General features: G+C 42.3%; 2 protein-coding genes and 1 long non-coding RNA gene across 3 annotated transcripts in view; 2 read left to right on the top strand and 1 right to left on the bottom strand.

Moving 5' to 3' along the window:
• The window catches only part of LOC118383331 (NLR family CARD domain-containing protein 3-like), a 28,341-nt gene extending 21,989 nt beyond the window's left edge, over positions 1–6,352 (top strand). The window contains 3 exon segments of the mRNA XM_052511666.1: positions 3,401–3,574; positions 3,891–3,937; positions 4,308–6,352. Of these exon segments, the coding sequence (XP_052367626.1) occupies positions 3,401–3,574; positions 3,891–3,937; positions 4,308–4,837 (751 nt within the window). The 3' untranslated portion in view covers positions 4,838–6,352.
• LOC127926217 (NACHT, LRR and PYD domains-containing protein 12-like) overlaps positions 1–15,585 on the bottom strand; it is a 142,388-nt gene that overhangs the window by 83,708 nt on the left and 43,095 nt on the right. The gene's annotated exons all lie outside the window — the stretch shown is intronic.
• LOC127926220 (uncharacterized) lies at positions 13,338–14,606 on the top strand. The gene is made up of 3 exons (XR_008123646.1): positions 13,338–13,945; positions 14,022–14,325; positions 14,478–14,606. It is a non-coding gene; the product is annotated as an uncharacterized LOC127926220 (long non-coding RNA).

Below are 15,585 nucleotides of genomic sequence, written 5' to 3'. Positions count from 1 at the left end.
AATGTAAATGTTGTAGCCTCTGTTATTGGTAATGGTGAGAGGTTAGCATGTTTTGTTGTAGCCTCTGTTATCGGTAATGGTAAGAGGTTAGCATGTTTTGTTGTAGTCTCTGTTATTGGTAATGGTGAGAGGTTAGCATGTTTTGTTGTAGTCTCTGTTATTGGTAATGGTGAGAGGTTAGCATGTTTTGTTGTAGTCTCTGTTATTGTAATGGTGAGAGGTTAGCATGTTTTGTTGTAGCCTCTGTTATTGGTAATGGTGAGTGGTTAGCATGTTTTGTTGTAGTCTCTGTTATTGGTAATGGTGAGAGGTTAGCATGTTTTGTTGTAGTCTCTGTTATTGGTAATGGTGAGAGGTTAGCATGTTTTGTTATAGCCTCTGTTATTGGTAATGGTGAGAGGTTAGCATGTTTTGTTATAGCCTCTGTTATTGGTAATGGTAAGAGGTTAGCATGTTTTGTTATAGCCTCTGTTATTGGTAATGGTAAGAGGTTAGCATGTTTTGTTATAGTCTCTGTTATTGGTAATGGTGAGAGGTTAGCATGTTTTGTTGTAGCCTCTGTTATTGGTAATGGTGAGAGGTTAGCATGTTTTGTTGTAGCCTCTGTTATTGGTAATGGTGAGAGGTTAGCATGTTTTGTTATAGTCTCTGTTATTGGTAATGGTGAGAGGTTAGCATGTTTTGTTGTAGCCTCTGTTATTGGTAATGGTGAGAGGTTAGCATGTTTTGTTGTAGTCTCTGTTATTGGTAATGGTGAGAGGTTAGCATGTTTTGTTGTAGTCTCTGTTATTGGTAATGGTGAGAGGTTAGCATGTTTTGTTGTAGCCTCTGTTATTGGTAATGGTGAGAGGTTAGCATGTTTTGTTGTAGCCTCTGTTATTGGTAATGGTGAGAGGTTAGCATGTTTTGTTGTAGCCTCTGTTATCGGTAATGGTGAGAGGTTAGCATGTTTTGTTATAGTCTCTGTTATTGTAATGGTGAGAGGTTAGCATGTTTTGTTATAGTCTCTGTTATTGGTAATGGTGAGAGGTTAGCATGTTTTGTTGTAGCCTCTGTTATCGGTAATGGTAAGAGGTTAGCATGTTTTGTTATAGCCTCTGTTCTTGGTAATGGTGAGAGGTTAGCATGTTTTGTTGTAGCCTCTGTTATTGGTAATGGTGAGAGGTTAGCATGTTTTGTTGTAGCCTCTGTTATTGGTAATGGTGAGAGGTTAGCATGTTTTGTTGTAGCCTCTGTTATTGGTAATGGTGAGACATTAGCATGTTTTGTTGTAGCTCTGTTATTGGTAATGGTGAGAGGTTAGCATGTTTTGTTGAGCCTCTGTTATTGGTAATGGTTGAGGTTTCATCATGGTTTTGCCTATAGTCTCTCAACTCCCTCACTCATTAGATTAATGATTTATTCATGATCTTTCTAATCATGGCAGTCAAGGGTTGATGTAGTCATTGTGCTAAAGAATATGGGACCAAATACTGTTGACTACTTTAATACACTATAACTAATTGGTCAGAATAGTTATGTCTTCTTTTAATGGGGGACTAGATACATAAATTGTTTTCATTTCTAAATTGTGAAACAAATATGTATTAAAATATCCTCAAATAAAAGGTGGCATTATAAACTGTCACCTCATCTGAAACATTTGATCTGAAATCCAAAATGTTGTAGTATAGAGTAAGTCTAGTATAGAGTCAGTCTAATATAGAGTCAGTCTAATATAGAGTCAGTCTAATATAGAGTCAGTCTAATATAGAGTCAGTCTAGTATAGAGTCAGTCTAGTATAGAGTCAGTCTAATATAGAGTCAGTCTAACTTTCAGTCAAAAACCAGAGTCAGTCTAGTAAAATCTTTACCTGGTCTAATATAGAGTCAGTCTAATATAGAGTCAGTCTAGTATAGTTATAGAGTAAGTCTAGTATAAGTCAGTCTAGTATTTCAGTTAAATTATAAGTCAGTCTAATATAGAGTCAGCATCAATATAGAGTCAACAAAATAGAAAATCAGTCTAGTAAAGTCAGTCTAATATTTCAGTCTAATATAGAGTCAGTCTAGTATAGTCAGTCTAATATAGAGTCAGTTTGTATAAGTCAGTAGTATTGAAGTCAGTCTAATATAGAGTCAGTCTAGTAAATAAATGAGTCAATCTAGTATAGTCAGTCTAATATAGAGTCAGTCTAGTATAAAGTCAGTCTAAGTATAGAGTCAGTCTAGTATAGAGTCAGTCTAATATTTCCTGTTTGTCAGTCTAGTATAGATCAGTTCTGTATAGGCACTCTAATATAGAGTCAGTCTAATTGAGTCAGTTTTGTATACGAGTTTTCTAGTCCAAGAGTAAGTCAATTATATGAGTCAGTCTAGCATCTTTTTGTGACAAAATAGAGTCAGTCTAATAAGAGCACATTTTTATCCAATAAGTCTAATGGTCAGCTGTAGTATAGCAGTCTAATATAGAGGTCTAAGGTGACATTATAGACTGTCACCTCATATGAAACATCTTGATCTCAAATCTAAATAGATCAGTTGGAGTATAGAGACACAATAAAAATCAGCTACCTATAGACTGTCAAAATAGATATGGTGTGGAGTATAGAGTCAGTCTAGTATAGAGTCAGTCTAGTATAGAGTCAATCTGTCTAATATAGATATGGTGTGGACTGTATACTCAATACAATCTAATCTGATACCTCACTGTCTAAATAGATATGGTCAGGACTGTATATAGAGTCAGTCTAAAGTCTGATTCCTCACTGTATAAATAGATATGGTGTGGACTGTATACTCAATACAATCTAAATCTGATATCACTGTCTAAATAGATATGGTGTGGTATAGTCTGTAATATAGAGTCAGTCTAAATAGAGTCAGTCTAGATAGAGTCACTGTCTAAATAGATATGGTGTGGACTGTATAGAATCACAATCTAAATCTGATACCTCACTGTCTAAATAGATATGTCAGTCTGTATACTCAATACAATATAAATCTGATACCTCACTGTCTAAATAGATATGGTGTGGACTGTATAGTCAATACAAGTCTAAATCTAGATAGAGTCAGTCTAAATAGAGTCAGTCTAGTATAGTACAGTCTAATATGATAGTCTCACTGTATAGAGTCAGTCTGTATTTTAGAGTCAGTCTAGTATAGAGTCAGTCTAGTATAGAGTCAGTCTAATAGTCTAATCAGTCTAATCAAATATTTGTTATTTTCCGACTTTCTATCTACAAGCAATACTTTTTTAATTTTTAATTTTTTTATCATTTGATGCACTCATTTATGAATAGATATGGAAGGTTTCAGGACACTGATATATCTGAATATGTTGAAAAATATTATCCTGACACTATTTTCACCACCAAAGAATATCAGTGTGATTTTAATATGATTTGACTCTTTGCAGGCTGTCAGGCTGTCTAGTCACAGAGGAAGGCTGTGCTTCTCTGGTCTCAGCTCTGAGGTCAAACCCCTCACACCTGAAAGAGCTGGACCTGAGCTACAATCACCCAGGAGACTCAGGAGTCAGACTGCTCTCTGCTGGACTGGAGGATCCACACTGCAGACTGGAGAAACTCAAGTATGTAGAGGGTTTATGTCAATGTTCATATCAGACATGTTGGACTTATCAGGCTGGTTAAGACAAACATTCTGACCACCACTTGGACAAAGTTATGTGTGTGTGTGTGTGTGTGTGTGTGTGTGTGTGTGTGTGTGTGTGTGTGTGTGTGTGTGTGTGTGTGTGTGTGTGTGTGTGTGTGTGTGTGTGTGTGTGTGTGTGTGTGTGTGTGTGTGTGTGTGTGTGTGTGTGTGTGTGTGTGTGTGTGTGTGTGTGTGTGTGTGTGAGTTCAGGTGTATCCCTCAATGACTGTCTGTTCTTCTGCTTACCGCTACAGTGTGGAACATGGTGGAGAGAACAGAATGAAACCTGGGCTTAGAAAATGTGAGTGTTGACTGATGTGAAGAATATGACTAAGAATAAGTCTTAATTCAAGTTAAGTCAAAGTCAAAGACCACCATCATTACTGACTTGGTCATATTAAATATCAGCTGTAGTTCTACAGAAGCAGAAATCAGGGTCACCAAAGTTTACAAAGAGTTGCTTTGACAGTGTGTGTGTGTGTGTGTGTGTGTGTGTGTGTGTGTGTTTATGTTGTGTGTGTATAACATGTGTGTGTGTCAATTAAGTCTAAGTTACCTTTTATATTTTGATACCTAGAAACATCTACATTAAATGAATTAGTGAAAAGTGAGTTAACATTCTAATGTGAATGATGATGATTTCTAATATTGTGTCTGGTTTCATCCATCAGATGTCTGTGATCTCACACTGGACCCAAACACAGTAAACAGACGCCTCTCTCTGTCTGAGGAGAACAGAAAGGTGACATGTAGGAGAGAGAAGCAGCCGTATCCTGATCACCCAGAGAGATTTGAGGACCGGGGTCAGGTGCTGTGTAGAGAGGGTCTGACTGGGCGCTGTTACTGGGAGGTCGAGTGGAGTGGGGGGGCTGTTATTGGAGTGACATATAAAGGAATCAACAGGAAAGGAAGGGGTGAGGAATGTTGGCTTGGATGCAATGACAAGTCCTGGAGTCTGTTCTGCTCTGACAACAGTTACATTGCCTGTCACAATAATAATCCCACTACCATAGACGTCCCCTCCTCCAGGTCCCACAGAGTAGGAGTGTATCTGGACTGGCCAGCCGGCACTCTGTCCTTCTATAGAGCCTCCTCTGACACACTGACCCACCTGATCACATTCACCTCCACATTCACTGAGCCCCTCTATCCAGGGTTTAGGCTTTGGTGTTTTGGCGACTCAGTGTCCCTCTGTCAGTGATACACACACTGGACACACACACACACACACACACACACACACACACACACACACACACACACACACACACACACACACACACACACACACACACACAGGACTCACACAGGACTCACACACACACACACACACACACACACACACTGGACAAACAAACACACACACTGGACAAACACACACACACAAACCTGCTGGACACACACACACTCACACTGGACAAACACACACTCACACTGGACAAACACACACTCACACTAGACAAACACACACTCACACTAGACAAACACACACACCTGCTGGACACACACACACACACACTGGACAAACACACACTCACACTGGACAAACACACACTCACACTAGACAAACACACACTCACACTAGACAAACACACACTCACACTAGACAAACACACACTCACACTAGACAAACACACACACCTGCTGGACACACACACACACACACTGGACAAACACACACACACACTAGACAAACACACACTCACACTAGACAAACACACACACCTGCTGGACACACACACCTGCTGGACACACACACTGGATGAGTTAAACTTAAACTTAAACTTCATCTTTTAATAATATGAGCTTCACCTCTTTGATCCTCAGATCAGTTCAGTGTATAAATAATATAATATAGAAGTATAAATGAATACAATAAAATAGCAACTGAGATATTTTATATCATAGATCCCCTAGTCGACATGACAAACCACAGGTTAAAAAGTGCATTTTTACTTGAAAGAGGAGAAACCAGATCAATTCTCTCCCATCTCAATTACCCTGATGAACTCACGGAGGAGAGGTACCCTTCTAGATACAAGAACAGACATACGATGGTTCCACACTGGACACACACTGGACACACACTGGACACACACTGTAACGGTTTTGACTTGCGGTTATTATTTATAGGGGTGCCAGGTAGGTTGTGCCTACCAGAGAAAACATTGGTTTCTCCTTTTAGTTTGGGTGGGAATGAGTCTCATCTGGTCCGTCAAGTCTACACCAATACAAAGGACTTATGTAAAATCAGGATGGAAATAAACTTTTCATAAACCATTAAAACATTGGAAAGAACTTCAAAAACAACTATACTCTTTTGCGTGGGTTGTATTAGAACCATCAATGATTACACGCACATATAATAATATCACAATGAGTTCTGGTTCCTCCAGAAATGTCCTGTACCTCGGGCCTAAAAAGAGTCCAGCCCGGTAAAGGAGTTCAGGGAACTCCCGTGACCTTAGTCACGCAATGTTTGTCCGTTCATTCAAGTGTACCGTAAACCCAGTATTAATCATACAATCAATATAACAATTATTTTACCACAGAACTTTAAAGCGTATCAACTCTTACTAAGTCCTCAACTACATCTAACTACATAAATCATCACCTCATATCAAAACAAATGAAATACAAAGAGGTTGTAGTCAGACAATCCAATCCTCCAGCGGAGAAAAAGATCCGATCCGGTGAACTCTATTAGTCTACAAAACACACGTTTAACAGCAACAAAACAAACGGAATAGATCCGATCCTGGGTGAACTCTATTAGTCTACAAAACACACGTTTAACAGCAACAAAACAAACGGAATAGGTCCGATCCTGGGTGAACTCTATTAGTCTACAAAACACACGTTTAACAGCAACAAAACAAACGGAATAGATCCGATCCTGGGTGAACTCTATTAGTCTACAAAACACACGTTTAACAGCAACAAAACAAACGGAATAGATCCGATCCTGGGTGAACTCTATTAGTCTACAAAACACACGTTTAACAGCAACAAAACAAACGGAATAGGTCCGATCCTGGGTGAACTCTATTAGTCTACAAAACACACGTTTAACAGCAACAAAACAAACGGAATAGGTCCGATCCTGGGTGAACTCTATTAGTCTACAAAACACACGTTTAACAGCAACAAAACAAACGGAATAGATCCGATCCTGGGTGAACTCTATTAGTCTACAAAACACACGTTTAACAGCAAAAACAAAAGCAAAAAACAAACGGAATAGGTCCGATCCTGGGTGAACTCTATTAGTCTACAAAACACACGTTTAACAGCAACAAAACAAACGGAATAGATCCGATCCTGGGTGAACTCTATTAGTCTACAAAACACACGTTTAACAGCAACAAAACAAACGGAATAGATCCGATCCTGGGTGAACTCTATTAGTCTACAAAACACACGTTTAACAGCAACAAAACAAACGGAATAGATCCGATCCTGGGTGAACAAAAAAACAAAACAGCAACAAAACAAACGGAATAGATCCGATCCTGGGTGAACTCTATTAGTCTACAAAACACACGTTTAACAGCAACAAAACAAACGGAATAGGTCCGATCCTGGGTGAACTCTATTAGTCTACAAAACACACGTTTAACAGCAACAAAACAAACGGAATAGATCCGATCCGGTGAACTCTATTAGTCTACAAAACACACGTTTAACAGCAACAAAACAAACGGAATAGATCCGATCCTGGGTGAACTCTATTAGTCTACAAAACACACGTTTAACAGCAACAAAACAAACGGAATAGGTCCGATCCTGGGTGAACTCTATTAGTCTACAAAACACACGTTTAACAGCAACAAAACAAACGGAATAGATCCGATCCTGGGTGAACTCTATTAGTCTACAAAACACACGTTTAACAGCAACAAAACAAACGGAATAGAGAAGGGTGAACTCTGGTCTAAAAACTGAGGGTTTAACAGCATCAAAACAAACGGAATAGTCATCCTGGGTGAACTCTATTATCACAAAACCACTTTTAACAGCAACAAAACAAACTGATGCTATTCCTAATTTTGCGCAGCTGGGAATTAAAGGGAAAGCGCCCTAGTGGAAAGAGAAGCACTGAAACGGATCAGAAAAATTCAGGGCCATCACAACACATGGACAAACACACACACATTCACACACACAGGACACAAACACACACACACACAGGACACAAACACACACACTCACTGGACAAACAAAAACACACACACACACTGAACACACACACACACGCTATACAAACACACACACACACACACACACGCTAGACACACACACACACACACTGGACACACACACAGTGAACACACACAATTGGACACACACACACACACTGGACAAAAACACACACACTGAACACACATACACACACACACGCTGGGCACACACACACACACACACTGGACAAACACACACACAACACACTGGACAAACAAAAATACACACAGACACACACGCTGGACACAGACACACACACTGGACACACACACACACACTGGACACACACACTGGACACACACACACACACACTGGACACACACACATGCGCGTCTTCCTATAATTGTGACCTTGACCCAGGACCTCTTACAATAACATGTATTTTATGTTGAATAACAAATTGTACAATAATATACAATTATATATGGACATACGCTCCATAGTTGTACAAGGATATATTGTACGTTTTATAATAAAACATACTTGAAACAAGAAAAGGCCTGTTAATTGTGAAAACAGTTTGGTTATTGATTTTACGTTTCCTCTGTCAGGTTGATGTTAACCTGCGACTGGTTGAAACATGAAACAAATATGAAATCAAATACAAAACAATTAAATATGTGTAATGCAGGGTTACTATAGCAACAGAGTGTTGTGATGCAGGGTTACTATAGCAACAGAGTGTTGTGATGCAGGGTTACTATAGCAACAGAGTGTTGTGATGCAGGGTTACTATAGCAACAGAGTGTTGTGATGCAGGGTTACTATAGCAACATAGTGTTGTGATGCAGGGTTACTATAGCAACATAGTGTTGTGATGCAGGGTTACTATAGCAACAGAGTGTTGTGATGCAGGGTTACTATAGCAACAGAGTGTTGTGATGCAGGGTTACTATAGCAACAGAGTGTTGTGATGCAGGGTTACTATAGCAACATAGTGTTGTGATGCAGGTTCACTATAGCAACAGAGTGTTGTGATGCAGGGTTACTATAGCAACATAGTGTTGTGATGCAGGTTCACTATAGCAACAGAGTGTTGTAATGTAGGTTCACTATAGCAACAGAGTGTTGTGATGCAGGGTTACACACACTCTCTGCTCTCTCTCTTTCTGCTCTCGTTATCTGCTGTCTCTCTCTGCTCCCTCTCTCTCTGCTCTCTCTCTCCCTCTGCTCTCCCTCACTACAGCAACATAGTGTTGTGATGCAGGGTTACTATAGCAACATAGTGTTGTGATGCAGGTTCACTATAGCAACAGAGTGTTGTAATGTAGGTTCACTATAGCAACAGAGTGTTGTGATGCAGGGTTACACACACTCTCTGCTCTCTCTCTTTCTGCTCTCGTTATCTGCTGTCTCTCTCTGCTCCCTCTCTCTCTGCTCTCTCTCTCCCTCTGCTCTCCCTCACTACAGCAACATAGTGTTGTGATGCAGGGTCACTATAGCAACGTAGTGTTGTGATGCAGGGTCACTATAGCAACAGAGTTCTATTTGCTCCCTGCTCTCTCTTCTCTCTGTTCTCTGCTCTCTCTCCCTCTGCTCTCTTTTCTCTGCACTCTCTGCTCTCTCACTCTCTCTTTGCTTTCTCAGCCTGCTCTCTGCTCGCTCTCTCTCTGCTCCCCCTCTCTCTGCTCCCCCTCTCTCTGCTCTCTCTTCTCTCTGCTCTCTGCTCTTTCTCTGCCTCTACTCTCTCTCTGCTCTTTCTCTCTCTGTTCTCTGCTCTCTCACTCTCTCTTTGCTTTCTCAGCCTGCTCTCTGCTCGCTCTCTCTCTGTTCTCTCTCTCTGCTCTCTCTCTTCTCTCTGTTCTCTGCTCTCTCACTTCCTCTGATCTCTCTGCTCTCTCTCTGCTTTTCTCTCTGCTCTCCCTGATCTGTCTCTCTGCTCTCAGCTCTCTCTGCCCTCTCTCTCTCTCTCTCCCTCTCCTCTCTCTCCCCTCTCTGCTCTCAGCTCTCTCTGCTCTCTCTGCTCTCTCTCTCTGCCATCTCTGTTCTCTCTCTCTGCCCTCTCCTCTCTCTCCCTCTCTGCTCTCTCACTCTTTTCTCTCTGCTCTGCTCTCTCTTTTCTCTGCTCTCTCGGCTCTCTCTTCTCTGCTCACTCTCTGCTTTCTCAGCCTGCTCTCTGCTCTCTTTCTGCTCTCTGTGCTCCCTCTTTTCTCTGCTCTCTCTGCTCTCTCTCTCTCTGCTCTCTCACTCTTTGCTCTCTCACTCTCTCTTTGCTTTCTCAGCCTGCTCTCTGTTCACTCTCTCTGTCTCTGCCCCCTCTCTCTGCTCTCTCTTCTATCTGTTCTCTGCTCTCTTTCTCCCTCTGCTCTCTCTGCTCTCTCTGCTCTGCTCGCTCTCTCTGCCCTCTGCTCTCTCGTCTATCTGTTTTCTGCTCTCTCTCTGCCTCTGCTCTCTCTGTTCTCTGCTCTCTCTCTCCCTCTGCTCTCTCTGCTCTCTCTGTTCTCTGCTCTCTCACTCCCTCTGCTCTCTCTGCTCTCTCTCTGTTCTCTGCTCTCTCTCTCTCTCTTTCTCCCTTTGCTCTCTCTTCTCTCTGTTCTCTGCTCTCTCTCTCTCCCTCTGCTCTCTCTACTCTCTGCTCTGCTGCTCTCTATTTTATCTGCTCTCTCTGCTCTCTGCTCTTCCTCTCTGCTCTCTCTCTTTCTCTGCCCTCTCTGTGCCCTCTAAGCTCTCTCTCTCTCTTCTCACTCTCTCTGCTCTCCGCTCTCTCTCTGCTCTCTCAGTCTGCTCTCTGCCCTCTCTCTCCCTCTGCTCTCTCTTTTCTCTCTCCCCTCTTCTCTCTCCCTCTGCCCTCTCTATTTGCTCTCTCTGCTCTCTCGCTTTTCTCTGCTCTCTCTGCTCTCTGCTCTCTCTCTTTCTGCTCTCATTATCTGCTGTCTCTCTCTGCTCCCTCTCTCTCTGCTCTCTCCCACATTCTCTGCTCTCTCTATCTCTCACTTTCTCTATCTTAACACTGGTGCAGTTTGGACAATCACCACTTGATGATGTTAAACCAGAAGTGATGAAAACAACATCGAGAGAGAGAGAGAGAGAGAGAGAGAGAGAGAGAGAGAGAGAGAGAGAGAGAGAGAGATGCAGCATTCAGAAAGTATTCAGACCCCTTGACTTTTTACACATTTTGTCACGTTACAGACTTATTCTAAAATGGATTAAATGTGTTTTTCCCCTCATCAATCTACACACAATAACCCATAATTACAAAGCAAAAACTGTTTATTTTATGTGTGAACAGTTTTCTTAAAAAAAAACTTAGATATCACATTTACATTAGTATTCAGACCCTTTACTCAGCACTTTGTTGAAGCACCTTTGGCAGCGATTACAACCTTGATTATTATTGGGTATGATGCTACAAGCTTGGAACACCTGTATTTGGGGAGTTTCTCCCATTCTTCTCTGCAGATCCTCTCAAGCTCTGTCAGGTTGGATTGGGAGCGTCGCTGCACAGCTATTTTCAGGTCTCTCCAGAGATGTTTGATCGGGTTCCAGTCTGGGCTGTGGATTGGCCACTCAAAGGTATTCAGAGACTTGTCCAGAAGCCACTCCTGCGTTGTCTTGGCTGTGTGCTTAAGGTCGTTGTCCTTTTGGAAGGTCAACCTTAATCACAAGTCTGAAGTTCTGAGCGCTCTGGAGCAGGTTTTCATCAAGGATCTCTCTGTACTTTACTCTGTTCATCTTACCCTTAATCCCGATTAGTCTCCCAGTCCCTGCTGCTGAAAAACATCCTCACAGCATGATGCTGCCACCACCATACTTCATCGTAGGGATGGTGCCAGGTTCTCTCCAGATGTGATGCTTAGTATTCAGTTTGCTTAGCAAACCAGTTAAATCTTGGTTTCAAAAGACCAGAGAATCTTGTTTCTCATGGTCTGAGAGTCCTTTAGGTGCCTTTTGGAAAACTCCAAGCGGACTGTCATGTGCCTTTTACGGAGGACTGGCTTCCATCTGGCCACTCTACCATACAGGCCTGATTGGTGGAGTGCTGCAGAGATGGTTGTCCTTCTGGAAGGTTCTCCAATCTCCCATCTGGTTCTTGGTCACCTCCCTGTCCAAGGCTCTTCCCCACTAATTGCTCAGTTTCTCAGGGCGGCCAGCTTCAGGAAGAGTCTTGGAGGTTCCAAACCACTTCCGTTTCAGAATGATGGAGGTCACTGTGTTCTTGGGGACCTTCAATGCTGCATAATTATTTTGGTACCCTTTCCCAGATCTGTGCCTCACTACAATCCTGATATATATATATATAGACCACCTAATTGAACCCAGGTCTCATCTCTCTATCACTACTGGCCATTGCTACTGCCACTATATATATATATATATATAGACCACCTAATTGAACCCAGGTCTCATCTCTCCATCACTACCAGCCTAGATTAAGGCAGAACAAAGCTTGCTGAAGAAAGAGGGGGGAACAGAAAGTTAGGTCGTCATCAGACATCCAATAGTCAGAGTAGGTTTGAGCTCTGATCAGTTATCAGGCCTAGGCTACATGCTCTGTCCTGCTGCAACGTTATTAGAACTGATCTGAGACCGTTTCCCCAACAGCATCTTAAAGCTCAGTTCATCTTTAAGAACCTTCCTACCTACTGGTAGGGCCTATAATGGGCATCTGAGTGGCGCAGCGGTCTAAGGCACCGCATCACAGTGATAGAGGTGTCACTACAGACCCTGGTTTGATTCCAGGCTGTATCACAGTGGTCTAAGGCACTGCGTCACAGTGATAGAGGTGTCACTACAGACCCTGGTTTGATTCCAGGCTGTATCACAGTGGTCTAAGGCACTGCATCACAGTGATAGAGGTGTCACTACAGACCCTGTGTATCACATCCGGCTGTGATTGGGAGTCTCATAGGGCGGCGCACAATTTGGACCAGTGTCGTCCAGGTTTGGCCCAGTGTCGTCCAGGTTTGGCCCAGTGTCGTCCGGGTTTGACCCAGTGTCGTCCAGGTTTGTCCCAGTGTCGTCCAGGTTTGGCCCAGCGTCGTCCAGGTTTGGCCCAGCGTCGTCCAGGTTTGGCCCAGCGTCGTCCAGGTTTGGCCCAGCGTCGTCCAGGTTTGGCCCAGCGTCGTCCAGGTTTGGCCCAGTGTCGTCCAGGTTTGGCCCAGCGTCGTCCAGGTTTGGCCCAGCGTCGTCCAGGTTTGGCCCAGCGTCGTCCAGGTTTGGCCCAGTGTCGTCCAGGTTTGGCCCAGTATCGTCCAGGTTTGGCACAGTGTCGGACGTCATTGTAAAGAAGAATTTGTTCTTAACTGACCCCGTTAAATGAAGGTCACACAAACACATTTAATAAATAATATAATGTTCGGTGAACTGATCTGGGACCAGTTAAATGAAGGTCACATAAAACACATTTAATAAATAATATAATGTTCGGTGAACTGATCTGGGACCAGTTAAATGAAGGTCACATAAAACACATTTAATAAATAATATAATGTTCTGTGAACTGATCTGATACCAGTTTCCTAACCTCATATTAAGGCAAAGTTAAACTTCATAGTAGCATCGTTAAATCTCTTTCCCAAAACCATGGTTATTCAGGTTGCACCTGAAAACAGTTGTAATGTACCTCCTGCCTCAGCCCAGGCATAGAGCAGGGAAAACCATGGTTATTCAGGTTGCACCTGAAAACAGTTGTAATGTACCTCCTGCCTCAGCCCAGGCATAGAGCAGGGAAAACCATGGTTATTCAGGTTGCACCTGAAAACAGTTGTAATGTACCTCCTGCCTCAGCCCAGGCATAGAGCAGGGAAAACCATGGTTATTCAGGTTGCACCTGAAAACAGTTGTAATGTACCTCCTGCCTCAGCCCAGGCATAGAGCAGGGAAAACCATGGTTATTCAGGTTGCACCTGAAAACAGTTGTAATGTACCTCCTGCCTCAGCCCAGGCATAGAGCAGGGAAAACCATGGTTATTCAGGTTGCACCTGAAAACAGTTGTAATGTACCTCCTGCCTCAGCCCAGGCATAGAGCAGGGAAAACCATGGTTATTCAGGTTGCACCTGAAAACAGTTGTAATGTACCTCCTGCCTCAGCCCAGGCATAGAGCAGGGAAAACCATGGTTATTCAGGTTGCATCTGAAAACAGTTGTAATGTACCTCCTGTCTCAGCCCAGGCATAGAGCAGGGAAAACCATGGTTATTCAGGTTGCACCTGAAAACAGTTGTAATGTACCTCCTGCCTCAGCCCAGGCATAGAGCAGGGAAAACCATGGTTATTCAGGTTGCACCTGAAAACAGTTGTAATGTACCTCCTGTCTCAGCCCAGGCATAGAGCAGGGAAAACCATGGTTATTCAGGTTGCACCTGAAAACAGTTGTAATGTACCTCCTGCCTCAGCCCAGGCATAGAGCAGGGAAAACCATGGTTATTCAGGTTGCACCTGAAAACAGTTGTAATGTACCTCCTGCCTCAGCCCAGGCATAGAGCAGGGAAAACCATGGTTATTCAGGTTGCATCTGAAAACAGTTGTAATGTACCTCCTGCCTCAGCTCAGGCATAGAGCAGGGAAAACCATGGTTATTCAGGTTGCACCTGAAAACAGTTGTAATGTACCTCCTGTCTCAGCTCAGGCATAGAGCAGGGAAAACCATGGTTATTCAGGTTGCACCTGAAAACAGTTGTAATGTACCTCCTGCCTCAGCCCAGGCATAGAGCAGGGAAAACCATGGTTATTCAGGTTGCACCTGAAAACAGTTGTAATGTACCTCCTGCCTCAGCCCAGGCATAGAGCAGGGAAAACCATGGTTATTCAGGTTGCACCTGAGAGTGAGGAAGATATATATTATTACTGTGTAAAACCTAGCAGTTCTACTGATTTCACTGAGAGTGAGGCAGATATATATATTATTACTGTGTAAAACCTAGCAGTTCTACTGATTTCACTGAGAGTGAGGCAGATATATATTATTACTGTGTAAAACCTAGCAGTACTACTGATTTCTCTGAGAGTGAGACAGATATATATTATTACTGTGTAAAACCTAAAACCTAGCAGTTCAGTACTACTGATTTCACTGAGAGTGAGGCAGATATATATTATTACTGTGTAAAACCTAGCAGTACTACTGATTTCACTGAGAGCGAGACAGATATATTTGTAAGTCGCTCTGGATAAGAGCGTCTGCTAAATTACTTAAATGTAAATGTAAATATATTATTACTGTGTAAAACCTAGCAGTACTTCTGATTTCACTGAGAGTGAGGCAGATATATATTATTACTGTGTAAAACCTAGCAGTACTACTGATTTCTCTGAGAGTGAGACAGATATATATTATTACTGTATAAAACCTAGCAGTACTACTGATTTCTCTGAGAGTGAGGCAGATATATATTATTACTGTGTAAAACCTAACAGTACTACTGATTTCACTGAGAGTGAGGCAGATATATATTATTACTGTGTAAAACCTAGCAGTACTACTGATTTCACTGAGAGTGGGGCAGATATATATTACTACTGTGTAAAACCTAGCAGTACTACTGATTTCACTGAGAGTGGGGCAGATATATATTATTACTGTGTAAAACCTAGCAGTACTACTGATTTCTCTGAGAATGTGGCAGATATATATTATTACTGTATAAAACCTAGCAGTACTACTGATTTCACTGAGAATGAGGCAGATATATATTATTACTGTGTAAAACCTAGCAGTACTACTGATTTCACTGAGAGTGAGGCAGATATATATTATTACTGTATAAA

This window comes from Oncorhynchus keta, unplaced genomic scaffold, assembly GCF_023373465.1.
Source record: "Oncorhynchus keta strain PuntledgeMale-10-30-2019 unplaced genomic scaffold, Oket_V2 Un_contig_720_pilon_pilon, whole genome shotgun sequence".
Classification (NCBI taxonomy): Eukaryota; Metazoa; Chordata; class Actinopteri; order Salmoniformes; family Salmonidae; genus Oncorhynchus; species Oncorhynchus keta.
This window is presented reverse-complemented; position numbering and strand designations above follow the sequence as displayed.